At 34.9% G+C, this 13,489-nt stretch overlaps 1 protein-coding gene across 1 annotated transcript in view; it reads left to right on the forward strand.

The window, feature by feature from the left end:
• The window catches only part of LOC131068767 (probable protein phosphatase 2C 32), a 37,260-nt gene extending 25,900 nt beyond the window's left edge, over positions 1-11,360 (forward strand). Inside the window, exons 2-5 of the mRNA XM_058004027.1 lie at positions 10,354-10,439; positions 10,525-10,609; positions 10,743-10,874; positions 11,051-11,360. Of these exons, the coding sequence (XP_057860010.1) occupies positions 10,354-10,439; positions 10,525-10,609; positions 10,743-10,874; position 11,051 (304 nt within the window). The 3' untranslated portion in view covers positions 11,052-11,360. The remainder of the gene's footprint in view (positions 1-10,353; positions 10,440-10,524; positions 10,610-10,742; positions 10,875-11,050) is intronic.
• Positions 11,361-13,489: the final 2,129 nt, after the last annotated feature.

Below are 13,489 nucleotides of genomic sequence, written 5' to 3' on the forward strand. Positions count from 1 at the left end.
CCTGAAACCATGATTTTGAGGAAAAATCGGCAAACCCCTTTGCAAAAGAGTACTGAGCACTGTTTGCTCCAGCAAATCCAAAACAGATTGCAAGATACCATGGTTGCAGATGTTCGCCCTAGCAATGCGACCCAAAACTAACTGCAACAAAGCACGATTTTTGTTGAAAAAATCATCAAACCCTGAGAACTTCACAAATCACAAAATCCCACACGAACTTCACGTATTACAGATGATTTTTTACGAAAAAATGTGAAAACCTAGAAAATTGGATTTTACAAATCATTTTTTTTGGAAAAAACGGTAAAAAGCCAAAGATAGGAACACCCATCATAAATCCAGATACCCAAAATCCCACGTGAAATTCACGAATTACAAATGATAATTTTTAGGGAAAATTATAAACCCTATGAACAATTTTTGAGGAAAAAATCATGAAAACCCTCAAAACATCACGCGGCTAAACACCAAACATCACGTGGTAAAACCCTGATTTTGAGGAAAAAATCAAGTAAAACCCTCCCATGATTTTTTGTGGAAAAAATTACAAAACCAACAAACAATTTTTCAGGAAAAAATCGTGAAAACCCTGGGACTTGTAGGATGAGAGGCCTTGCCCAGAAAAAAAATAATAATTTTTGTGGAAAAAAATTAATAAAACCCAAAAATTATTTTTTAAAGGGAAAAATCATAAAAAACCACCAAATAATTTGTTGTGGATAAAAATTATAAAACCCACCAAATAATTTTTCAGGACAAAAATTATAAAAACCACGAGGCAATATTTTTTTTTTCATCCACCCAAACGCTGCTGTGAGAAAACAAAATCCTTTGTAGATAGTTGCGAAAGAACCCCCACACAACCGACCGAAAATGGCAAAAAAAAAAGGCATGTCGTAAACGCACCGCCAAAACCCACAAAAATAAAATGTAGCAAAAACAATCACGCCCAAAAATCTCCCATTGACGCATTGCAACTAGATAGTCAGATGCATAAAAACCCGGGATCTGAGAACCCAAAAATCTGTAGAAAATAACCCTAGCCGTTTTCCACAAAATCGCGAAAAAACTGAATCGCATCGGAAAAACTTTGCAGTGGTTGTCGCCGAAAAACACAAGAAATCACTCTACCAATGGGTTAAAATCACTCAAAACGTGAAATTAAATTTGTGCAGTCTGGGCTTTGAAAATCCGAAAACCCTAGCCGTCGCCAATAAAACAAAATTCGATTTCAGAAATAGCCATTGCAAAAAAAACAAGAACCAAAATAAATGCGATTTCCTGAAGTCGCGGCTCAGGCTCCACACAACCACGAAATTCAAAACACAAAAAGCCAACAGAAAACATGATTCAGGCCTGCAAATCCATGAAAAATCCGCGAATTTCAGAAACCATTAGGCCCTTGAAAATTTCTAGCAAACCTAAGCGAAAAAAAAAATCCGAACCCATGGAAACCAACGGGAAAAATAGATGCTCAGAAAATCCCGACTTGGGTTGGGCTCAAAAAACGCAGAGAGGCCGCCAGGAAGGTTGCATGAAAAAGAAAATGCAACTCAGAAACAAACGACTACAAACCCTCCAGATCTGAAAAAATTTCAGTAAATCCACAAACTAAAAAAATGGCCCAAAAAAGACCTCAAATTTTTTTCATAAAAAAAAAATCAAACAAAAGATTTCTGGAAATTATTTCCAAGTAGGCTTACGAATTTTTTATTTAAAAAATTCACTAAACTCTAAAAAATCCCATCAACTCGCTCTGATACCATGAAAAATTGATTACTCAAAATAATCGAATGAATTAATAACGAATATACAAGCTTATATAAAGAAATTACAAGATGGTGTTCTAAAAAGAACGAACCGTTAAACTAAAGCTTAAAATGCTAAATAAAGCTAAAAAACTTAAAACTAAAAAGCAAACTATACGTTCTTATAAAAGAAGCAATAGTTACACTTAATGACTAAACAAACTAAATAAGTCAACATAAAAGCTAAATAAGTCGACAACTAAGATGACCACTAAGAATAGACGATGACCATCATAGAATAGATATTAATATTATTTTAATAGATTTTTGTTCAAGGAGAGGCGATCTAATTCCAACCAATTAGGTAGTCCCGAGATAGGGTAAGGATCAAATTCCGTAAACCTTGAGGGTATAATCCCAAGATGGGGTAGGGGTCTGGATCCGTGAACCTTGAGGTAGCCCGTTGTAGTTTGGTTTCTCAACGTCCTGACAACATAATCACCCCTTCCTCCCTTAGGGTTTGGTAGTAACAAGGTTAGATCATAATATAGAAAGCTATGAATTTTGAAATGTAGAATTAATTGCAAAAAAGCATAATAACCTAGTAATGCATCCAGTAATGTATAATAATTGTTGGAAATATAACAGCTTCCAAATAGGGGACATTACAATGAAGAACTTAATTTATCATGCTCACACCAAGCACACTGAGGTACATTATTATTACATCCGGTGGTTGGTTGACATGAATGATATTTCTCTCCAATATTACATTATTCTAATTTATTTATTGTACTTCTTGGTACTATTATTTTTGTCAACTAATGGAACAAAGTTGGGAGTCGTTTCTAGCTTAGTTATTGTAATCAACAGAATATTATGTTATACCATCACATTCTTATGTGAAACAGTTAACTTATAATGTAAGTTACAAATGTAGTTTCTCCATTCAATAATAAATACAAGTATCCACACATTGAAGTGTGTACTATGCAATTCTTTCAAACTCTAAACATTCGTTCTTTCAACATTTAGCATCAAAGCCAACATAGGAGCCCCAAGCAAAAGAGTGTATTCCAAAGTGGGGTGTGTTGTGCGTATTGCACATCCATCCCCGTCCTAGACTAGGACCCCCATTTTTGGTCTAAGTCTGCCCACGTAGTAGGAGAATGAGGACCTTCCAAGCGCCCTGCAAAGTGCTAAGCAATAATGAAAATCACTAACGAAATTAAATCGGCTTCGTGAGAAAGAGTGTGAGCAAAAGCCAAATTCGGCCTCTAAGGCCAAAATGCGAATTCAAAAATCACAAATAGGCTTTCTGAGCCGAAAATTCCTAAAGCTAACTCCAAAGAGCTTCCATCGCGCAATATAACCTAGATGTCCGAAAATCATTCAAACTCGCAAAATAGGCTAAAAATCCGAAAATAGGAAAAGGTTCTGAATTCGCTCAAAGTAGATAAGAAGCCCAAAAATGAAGGAAGATGGTGTCTAACTTCAAAATCGGCCAAACTACATATTTTTGCGAAAATGGAGGAGAATGAAAGTTGCGCGAAATGGCTCTTTGAGCCGAAATTATTTCAAAGGCAAAATTCTCACAAAATGGTTTCATTAGCCAAAAAGAGGGAAGGGCATTGAGTTTGCGTTTTAACCTGAGAGACCAAAATACAACTTAAAACTTCAAAATCGGCTTCTAAGACTGAAAACTATCCAAGGCTCCCAAAATCGGCTCATAAGCCAAAAATTGTAGAAAGCCAAAAATCGTGCATTCTCCTCAAATAAGCCGAAAAACTCCAAGAGGGTCTGATTCACGCCAAACATTGTGGTAGGCCGAAAACAAGAAATGTGGAAAGGAGTTCTAAATCGCACAAAGGGTCTATTCAGGCTGAAATTAATTTAAAACCTTACAAAGGCTTGCAAAGTCGATGTTTAGAACGAAATAATAAGAATAGATTAAAATCGGCCTCCAAAGACCAAAGACTCACAAATCGTGCCTTAGATGCCGGAAATAGGAGAAGACAAATTCACGTTTTCGCCTCATATGCCGCAAAATCATAAAGTTCGCTCATTCCTATCGAAATGGCTGAAATTTAACTAAGGTGTCCAACATAAACGAAAATTGCGTAAGATGACCAAATTGCGCGACAATCATAGCATAACAAAATCGCACATTTTGAGCTTGTTGGCCGAGAATGATAGGAAACGTCAAAATCGCGAATTTTTGTTCATTTAGCTGAAAAGCTTTAGAAGATGACTCAAAACATGAAGCTTCAAAATCGTGTTTCAACTCGAAGAAGGCAAACAAGGAAATAACAAGTCTAAATCATGCATTTCTCCCATGTAGGCCGAAAATGGCTCATCAAGCTTGCCAAAAGGCTTAATTCGCCCAAAAATGACTCCATGTCAAATTCGCACAAAGTGTCGAAGTTTGGGAAAACATACAAACTCACAAATTCAGTTCATATGCTGAAATGATAAGTTCCCAAGTTCGTGTTTTAGGCTAAATAGCCTAAAATTGCCATGAAAGGGGGATTTTAACTTAAAATCGTGCAATTTTAGCTATTGAGGCGAAAATCATCATTTAGCCGAAAACTTCAAAGAGTTCAAATCATGCAAAATGTATAAGGCTGACTTTGCCAAAACACATAAAAAACCGAGTTTGCAAAATAGCGCTAAGCACCGAAAATCTAGGAGAAGGTCTTTTAAAGACGTCTCATGTATTAATCAAGAAGGTCGAACTTTGTAAGTATCACGCCCTTGTAGCTCAATCTAAAGTCCGAGTTTGCCAATACCATTTCCTGAACCAAAAAACTGAAGGAGGTGAAAGTACAGGCATCCTAACTTCAAATTCAGCTAAGGATCTAATGAAGGCATTTGAAATTCGCTCAAAGGATGCACAACATCTCTCAACTCGCCTAAAGGTCCCGAAATCCGAAAGAGAAGGCGAAAACATTTAAACTTAACATCTTATAGTTCACTTCTCAAGCCTGAATTTTGAGAGCGAATCAAGACTAAGGATCAGAGTTCACGTATGAAGAGAGGCATTTAAAAGATACATCTCACAAAGAGCTTCTCAAGCCCGAACCCCACAGGACAAAGCCCAATGTCGCTTTAAAAATTTAATGTTTGTTAAATTAATTTAATTAACTTTTCAAATTGATTGATTAAAGGTGAAATTGATTGTTTGCAGGAAGGCATCATCGAGAGGAACCAGGAGAAAGCTTGAAACATCAAGGAGTCGTGATCGTGATCGACACCAAGAAGAGGAAATGCAGGATCGCACCATAGAGCGCAAAACCAAGCATTGGGAAGCGCATCACCTGAACCACAAGATGAAGTGCACCACTGATACCAAAGACCGAAGAACACAAAATGTTGCCAAATTATGCATTCTCAGAAGGATACACAGCTAGATTTAATTCCAAAAATTCAGTTTTGAAAACTGAAATTATTTTAATGTAAAATTGCCTGTGGGTGCCACTCGAGATATTTTGAAACAAAGTGGAACACAGGTCAGTTATGTCCAACTACCGGATTGACCAATTTGAAGCCAAATAGTGGTAGGTAGTTGAGATAGTAGTTGGACAGATAACTGAAAATTGAGTGGGCATGGGTTAAAGCTGCCAACTTTTGGAAGGCAGATTGCAGCCCTTGGATGCAGTCAATCCTGGCCACCGGTTTGACATGTAAAATCTATAAAGGGCAGGATGCCTCTCATTGTAAAAGGTTAGAGTTTTGTAGTGGGATTTTAGAGTTAGAATAGGTTAGATTTTAGGAATAGCATAGAGATGCTGCAGAAATTGTTGTAATGGCAGCAGAAGCAAATATATGAACATTGAATATGGTGTTTATTGTCTTTGTTTTCATTATGTTTGCATGGTTTCTTTCAACTAGTTAATTTTAGAGTGCAAGGGTTTTAATGGTGAAGTGTAGAGGGGTATTTGATGCATTTTTGGTTCATACCATTGGGGGGTCTACTGATTGTAGGTCACCGTGCATGGTTAGTCTGAACCCAAACTGTGCTTAGTTCAACTGCAGGTGTTCGTCGTAGGCTACGCCAGAATTGGGTGCCTAAAACGTGTGTCTTCGGTCTGAAAATCCTTCATCCCTTGGAGCTTGCACCGTTTTTGTCTAGTTGTGAGGGTGTCTCTGGTGAAACAAGAACTGGTTTATCAAAATTTGTCTACCCATTGCATCAACTGTTATCATCCTTGTCCTTAGGCTTCCTGAACCCTTCTCTTTTGCTTTTATTTCCCAGTCTGAAAATCGCGGCAAACCAGCTTGTTGCAAAACGTAAGTCCCCTTATGCTCCCAGCAAAACACATCGACCGTTGAGCTATCCCGTAGTCAAGAACTGACATTTGGAGCCTTGAGGTTGTCCCCTTTGATCAACCAAAACAGCATTAGGGCTTCCTTATACAAGAGAGGATAGGATACTCGGCGAGATCATTCTATTCTGCATTGGCCAGATAGAGTCATAGCAATTCGATTTTAGCCATGTCAATAGGGTGTTGGATAATAAACCACACACAAACCATAATAAGGAGCTTACCAAAAGTCCCGATTACAATGAGAACCAATAGCTCAATGGTAGAAAAGCTTTGCATGCATATGAGAGGTCTTAGGTTCAAGTCCTAGCTTAGCTGGTCCATGGAAAATAACACCAATAATGGGCATGGCCTAAGTGATCCTCATGGTGAAGGCATATGTACTCCATAGAAGAAGAATAGGTTCAAATTCAAAGAGCTAGGATATGTATACCTCCTTGAAGAATCTATTAGGCAAAATAAAAAAGTGTTGTTCTCATATACCAAATCAATGTCTCTCTTGGTGGAATATAAAAAAGGACCTTTACCTTCACCTTCATGATGATGGTCTCATTTTTTTCTCATTTTTAAATATTTAATTACCTGCCTGGTCCTAGATTAGTTTGATGTATTTTTTCCTTCACAAGAGCATTTCTCCTACAATAACTCAATCCCTTAGTCATTCATACATCTACTTGAGTAAAATCTTGGTACACAACATAGTTTCTCTATTGTTCTACGTGTCAATTTGATTATCAAACTAAATGGAAAAGAATACCCTTAGTCAAATCCTATCCTTTGGACCTTATTCAATCATCTCCTCCTGAATTGGCTTTGAGTTTATCATGTTGGAGTTCTATTTATATTTAAACAGATGAAGATAAAACACAATACATTAAAAAGTCAAATCACTTAGGTATGGGCATTATACTAAATTCCCATTATAGGGATTGCCTTCCATTCTATCACCCCGTAAAGTTGGGTTTTTATGATGTAATCAATATCAATCTTCTCAAGCCATTTGAAAGTCCCACCTTAGAGATAATAGTCATATGCCTAATATTGAGAGCCAGAAGCACCACAAACTCAGGAAGCCTTTTTTAGCCACATTCTCAAATTTGGTGCCAAAACTCAATGCAAACTTAGCAAAACTCAATAAATTGAAAAATAGTAAATTCTAAGGTAAAACCTAATTATCTTGCATCTTATTTTAATATAACTTCAAATTGTATGTCTCCTATCCGATTAACATAATTAATGTATTTCGAAATACTAAAATTGATTGAGAGACTAATCATGAAGCTAGTCATTGATATTCTTCAATTTATTAGTTATTAACAAGTGCTTATTTATTTTCCTCATTAGGTGATTAATTTCATTATTCATAGTTCTTAATATAGTTATCAACCCCTGCTACTACTTCAGTTTTAAGGGAGAAGGGTCTATGTATGTTACCAAAGCGCTTAGAGACCAAATACAATAGGTTCCCTCAAAGTTTACAGATCCAAGCCCTTACCTATCTTGGGTCTATACTTTCAAGGCTTATGGGTCACTGATCTCCACCCTATCTTGGGATTTAACCTATTGCTTGGATTTAGACTGCCCCTCTTTGGAACATCTCATCTCCATCTTCTTAAATACTGATAATACTAGCAGGAATGAATAGAGTCCATTCTAATTTTTCAATCTAATATTGTTATTTTTCTGATCAAGACATTATTTATATATAAATATATAATTTGTCTCATATTGGTCATGTATGAATTAAAGAATAAATGAAATTGCTTATGCTGTAGATCACATACGGGCCTGATATTCTTATAGAATTTAACATGAATTCATTGTAAATTAATATTAAGTTTTATAGGGTGAGATACAGCATACCAATCTGCTGTTGCAATTAATGATTGCAATGTAAATATTATGCTCACATGATCGACTTGTTCACTCACTTGATTGCAGTTGATATTTCCTATCACACTGCCTTTTTTTCTACTTGTTCGCTGCCCTTTGGACTGACTATTGATCCCTTATTAATATCTTATGGGAACGAAGGGTTGTATCCTTTGATTGGGAATGCACATACCTTTCCCTAAATTATATCTCTTCCTTTATTCTTAATCGCATCCTTTGATAAAGATTAATTAATCCTTTAGTCATCACCTCTTAACTAATCATTTGCTGATTGTGATACTCTTTTTTTTGAACAGTGATTATGTAAAAGATTACTTTCTCATTACTAATCACTACTTATTATTAACTGCTACTAACTATTAACCTTTTGATTGCAGCAAAGGCAGACAGATCTAACATGCGTCAGATCTGGTCTGCAATAGCTGTTTATTGTTTTATGATTTAATTAATCCGATTTACCTTTCAAATGGGTTGATTTAAATATTAAACACTATGATTGTTTGTCAATAATGCAGGGACGGACAACTTAAGAATTCTGTAATTTAATAAATGGGAGTTTTATTCATTTAGTTTATTAATATGAAATCAGGGGGCATGACACAAATACACAAACTAATCAATGAGTTCTACCATACACATGTTTAGACAACAAAATGAGTAAAATAATGCACCGAACTTTATACTTGAATGCTAATACAAAAAGAAAATCTATTTTGATATAGATAAAAAAGTTAAAACAATAGGAAATCGAGTTACATGGTACTAGTAAATAGATACGTAGAAAAATCAAACTAAGGTTGAGGGGAACCAGTCCTCTCAACATTAGCTCCAAACCACTAGAACCAGCATCTTTTTGAGCATGTCAAAGAAGCAGCTCTAGCCATTCTATCTGTAGAAGAGGTAGCAGCATTCTCCTGGACAATTTGTTTTTCGCTAGCTGCATGGGCTCGAACCTCTCCCCTATGGCTACAAACTCTGCCTCACAATTAGTATGATCAACCCATGCATGAAGATTTTCAATTTGACTGGATGCTTGAATTTGGAAATTAGAAATATGGAGCTCAAATCCAAGACCCTATATCAACTCATGCTTGGCTCAAATCCAAAATCAATCAAACCCTATCAGCTCCTTGCACAAGAATGTTGAGCTCCTTTCAAGATAAAATGATATGTAAGTAGAGTGAAAACAGTTTGAAAGAAAATAGGCAAGTGAAAATGGTTAAAATCACAAATGAAATGTATTTTAATGTCTTCAGAGGCCTTTTAGTTTTACTTAATGTGATTTTTTCGTTTGTTTTTAAATTAAATGTTAAATTCTAGGCACCAACCGTACTTGCAAGCCTCTGAACCATGAGTCTAGGCACAGGACTCGGCGGATTCATGAATCTGCTCCACAGATTCGTTAAGTTTACCTCAGCTCTGAACTCACAAGTCTAGGCAAGGACCCAGCAAGTCTGAATACTATGGTCATATGACCACATGGTACAGAAGACATTCAGCTTGGTATGGTTTTAGGGCATTCCATTTTTCATCTAAGGACATTTTCTTCATCAGACATAGTGGGCTTCTCGTGGTCAAGCAAAAACAGTTTTCTCATCGCTAATTACAGGCATTGAATTCTAATGCTTCTATTGGTCAAAGCAAAGACATTTCTCACTTATTATAAGCATTGAATTCTACTGCTTCTATTAGGGTACACTAGTCTTGTCCTGCATTATCTTTATTCTTTACAGGAAGAAACTTGAAGAAAATTTGTGTTCCTTTTGGCATATAACTTACTGAATTAAAATTGATTATATCAATAAGATGTACTGTAAATGTCTAATAATTTTTTAGTGTAATACATATTGAATTCCTCATTAAAAAAAAATTATTTTTCTAAAATAAAATCTTCAGAGTCTTGTGTTTGTTCATATTCTTTGTTGGCCTTGTTACTACATTAGTGCACCTGTATATGGTTTTATCAACACGTACGGCACAGACTGATTATTGCCAGCCTTAGTTAGTATTGGCTTTTTACAATCAGTCAATCGAGTGAATCTATAAATTTCCTTATAATATATTTTGATGTCGTTGGAACTCGTTATAACATGTGCTCCTCATTTTGGGTGGACATTAATAATGACTGGTTCAATTAAATCTAAAGGAGGAAAAGTAAACTTTGTAGATAATTGTTTGCATTATTTTGAATATAAACTAGTGAAATCATAAACACAAATACTGCTTACATTATTTATTGATCAGAGGATCTATTTCTGGAAGGATAGAAATCTATTTTCGGTACTACGGAACGTTACCCCACTTTGGAAAATGTACATATCCAGTATTTATAGAAGTTTGTTGGCTTCATACAAACTCATGGTATGTATAATTTTGTATTATTGAAGCTGGTCAGATGGGAGGATCGATGGGGCACAGGGTGGATATGGACTTATTGTAGATCCTGATGTAACAATTGAAACTATATCCTCTGGTAGTGAACTGATTTCTAACGTCTGAGTTCAATAATATGCCATATCTCTCTCCTCTATGGTTCTAAGTAGTTTTCAATTTTGCAGAGGATGATTTTGTTGTTTTGGGAACTGATGGACTATGGGAAAAGATAGAAAACCAAGAAGTGATCGATATGTGCTTATCAATTGGGTAAGTATCATTCACTAAGTAGTACATTTTATAACTTCAATTATTCATCATATGGATGGTTCAATTCGCTAACTAGTTTATTTGAATGGATTTGCCACATTATCCTCTAGATCTAATATGTAACGAATTGCAGATCGAAGAAACCACTGGAGGATGTTGCTAAGCACCTTGTGAAAGTTGCACAAGATCGAGGGACAACTGATGACATTTCAGTTATTGTATTACGACTACCAAAAGCAACAAATCCAGAGTCAAATCAAAATTAGTGAGATTTCACAATGCTTACCCAATAATGATTTCCGTTTCTTCTGATCCTACTATGAAACTGAGTTGGTTTAAAAGATAGGTTCCAAAGATGTTGTCAATATCTTAACTTTTATTTATCACATTCATGAGCATCGTTAGTTAAATTCTCACAAAAGTACTCATTTAATGTTGCAGGCCACTGTATTTCATTTTCTAGAGGCAATGAAAGCCAAAACCAATGAACTTTTACTGAGCTTTCTTTCTATCAAGATTCTTAGTCAATAGAATGGAGGTGCATGTGTTCCTTATTTCTACTGGCAATAAGAATGGACAGATGTATATTAACTTTTTGATCTTAATAAGATCAATTTAGGAAACGTCTAGCATTAAAGAATGCAATCTCCCGATAGAAGAATGGGAATGATCCAGTTTCATCTTGCATAGACTAATTCAAGAGAAATTTCTCTCATTTATTTTTCTATAAATGGAAACAATGTTTCATTCTCCTTCAACAGAAATTTCTCTCCTTTTTTTTTTCTATTGGCGTAATTGATGATCAGTTCTTAAAGAAGAATGAAAATATGTTCATTGATGGTCAGTCTTAAACTACACACTAAGCAATGTATCAAGCCTAGAGAATGTCAGTCAACTCTGAGTGTTTAACACTTTCAAACTTAGAAGTCAAAGCTTAGTGTGTGTGATATAAACCGTTCATTCATTGATATGATCAAAATTGATGTTCTCCACAAGGAACGTGAGATTAATGCCAAAAAAAATCGAATGAATGTATCAAGCCTATAACCCATATCATGTTTACATATTATCACTTTATCTGTAAAATTTAACGTGATTCATCCAATCTATAATCAATTTCTTTCATCTTCAGTTTTAAGGTTGATATGAAATTGTAGAGGAAGAAAAACCCTTCTAAAATAATTTTAGGCCAATTAAATAAATGTATTCAGCTAAACAAATTAATTTAGATGATAGAAGTTAGAATTAATCAAATAAAATTGCAATGAAATATTGTCATTTATATTAATACTCTAAAGTTTTTTAAAATTTACTATATCACATAAAAAGGTAGTAGGAAGTTACACCCTATAGTCTATGCAAAACATAGTATGGAATAGTGTATGAAAAGTAAAAACATAACAATAAAGCTAATAAGCAATAAGAGTTATTGAACCAATAGCGGAGTTAGGTCAAGGTCATCCAGTTTCATACATCAGGGCTCTCTTAACCATTTGGTATGGACTCCTAGCTTGTAAGAGTGCCAACATTAGTATGCTCATGTTATACATCCCTGAGAGCCTTATTGGTAGCCCTAGCAAGAGAAATGGTCAATGCAAAATGAGGAAGCTTCCCAGTATCTAGCCAACTTGAAGCACCTAACTAAGAGGAAGTTGAAAGTTGTCAAGAAACCAAATACCATCCATGGGCACTATGACCATGAGATTTGTGTTGAGAAGTATGAGAATCATGGTTAAAAGCATTAGAATTTTACTATAACACTTTTTGGAATGGGATTGGCCATTGTTAGAAGGAAAGGTCAATTAAACTTTGGCAACTATAGAAGGTGCATTACCCAAGTGATCAAGAAGCACATGTAGATGGACAACTTCAAGTGCAATTTCTTTCAGTTATACTTGTATTTGCATTAACATATTCAAATAAATCATATATTGAGTATACATGTAAAAAATAGTGTTAATAGTACATCCAAAAAAGAGCAAAAATCTTCTTTCAAAATGTTAGGTAGTATTTCCACTCTGAAAGCATTTGATCATAGTTGTGTGGACTTAGCCAAAATTATGGGTCAATCTCCTAGAAGCATCATGTGTTAGGAAAAATATTAGGTAGAAAAGGTTTGAAAAAATTGAGGATTCAATTCCATGCTATTGTGAATCTAGAACAAATTCAATAGATGTGTTTGATAGTTTATTGATGCCCATAAAAAAGGGCAATGAGGATTGGTAAATCCCAATTTAATTAATTTGAAAACAAAAGGAAAACACAATATAAAACGCACTAGGCAAAGTGAGAAAGCTTCAATCTACGACCAAATAGTCTAGAAACTATTTTTCCATAATCTAGTGGAAGATTGAAGAGCATATATATCATCAAGATTTTGTACCCATATACAAGTGTAACAAGAGCCAAGCATACCCTTTGAAAGGCTTATAATTATGAAACCGTGTACTAAGATAACCATTTCCAATATTTTTGCCATGGCTCGAAACTCCTTACCCAATTTATGAAGCATCTCCACAGGAATAGAGTGAACAATCATTTTAGAGGATTACAAATCCTAATTTGTGAGTTTGTATTCCACTCTAGATTTTGGCCAAGAAATAAAATTCTTGTTGGTTCTTGAAAAAAGATCTAAAAGGATCTTAATACCTTTGTTGAAAGGTTTCAAAGGATGAACTTGTAGACACTAAAAAATTTCGAACTTTGACAATACTTTTCACTAACTTTTAGTCTAAAACTAATTAAATAATTTTATTATTTTATTAGTACTAGTATTCTTCTTCTAATTCCCTAGAATTAAATAATTTTTAATTATTTAATTTAATTATTGTTCTTCTAAATCGGTAATTAAATCATCTTCATTATTTTATTAATGTTCAT

Source organism: Cryptomeria japonica, chromosome 11 (assembly GCF_030272615.1).
Source record: "Cryptomeria japonica chromosome 11, Sugi_1.0, whole genome shotgun sequence".
NCBI lineage: Eukaryota > Viridiplantae > Streptophyta > Pinopsida > Cupressales > Cupressaceae > Cryptomeria > Cryptomeria japonica.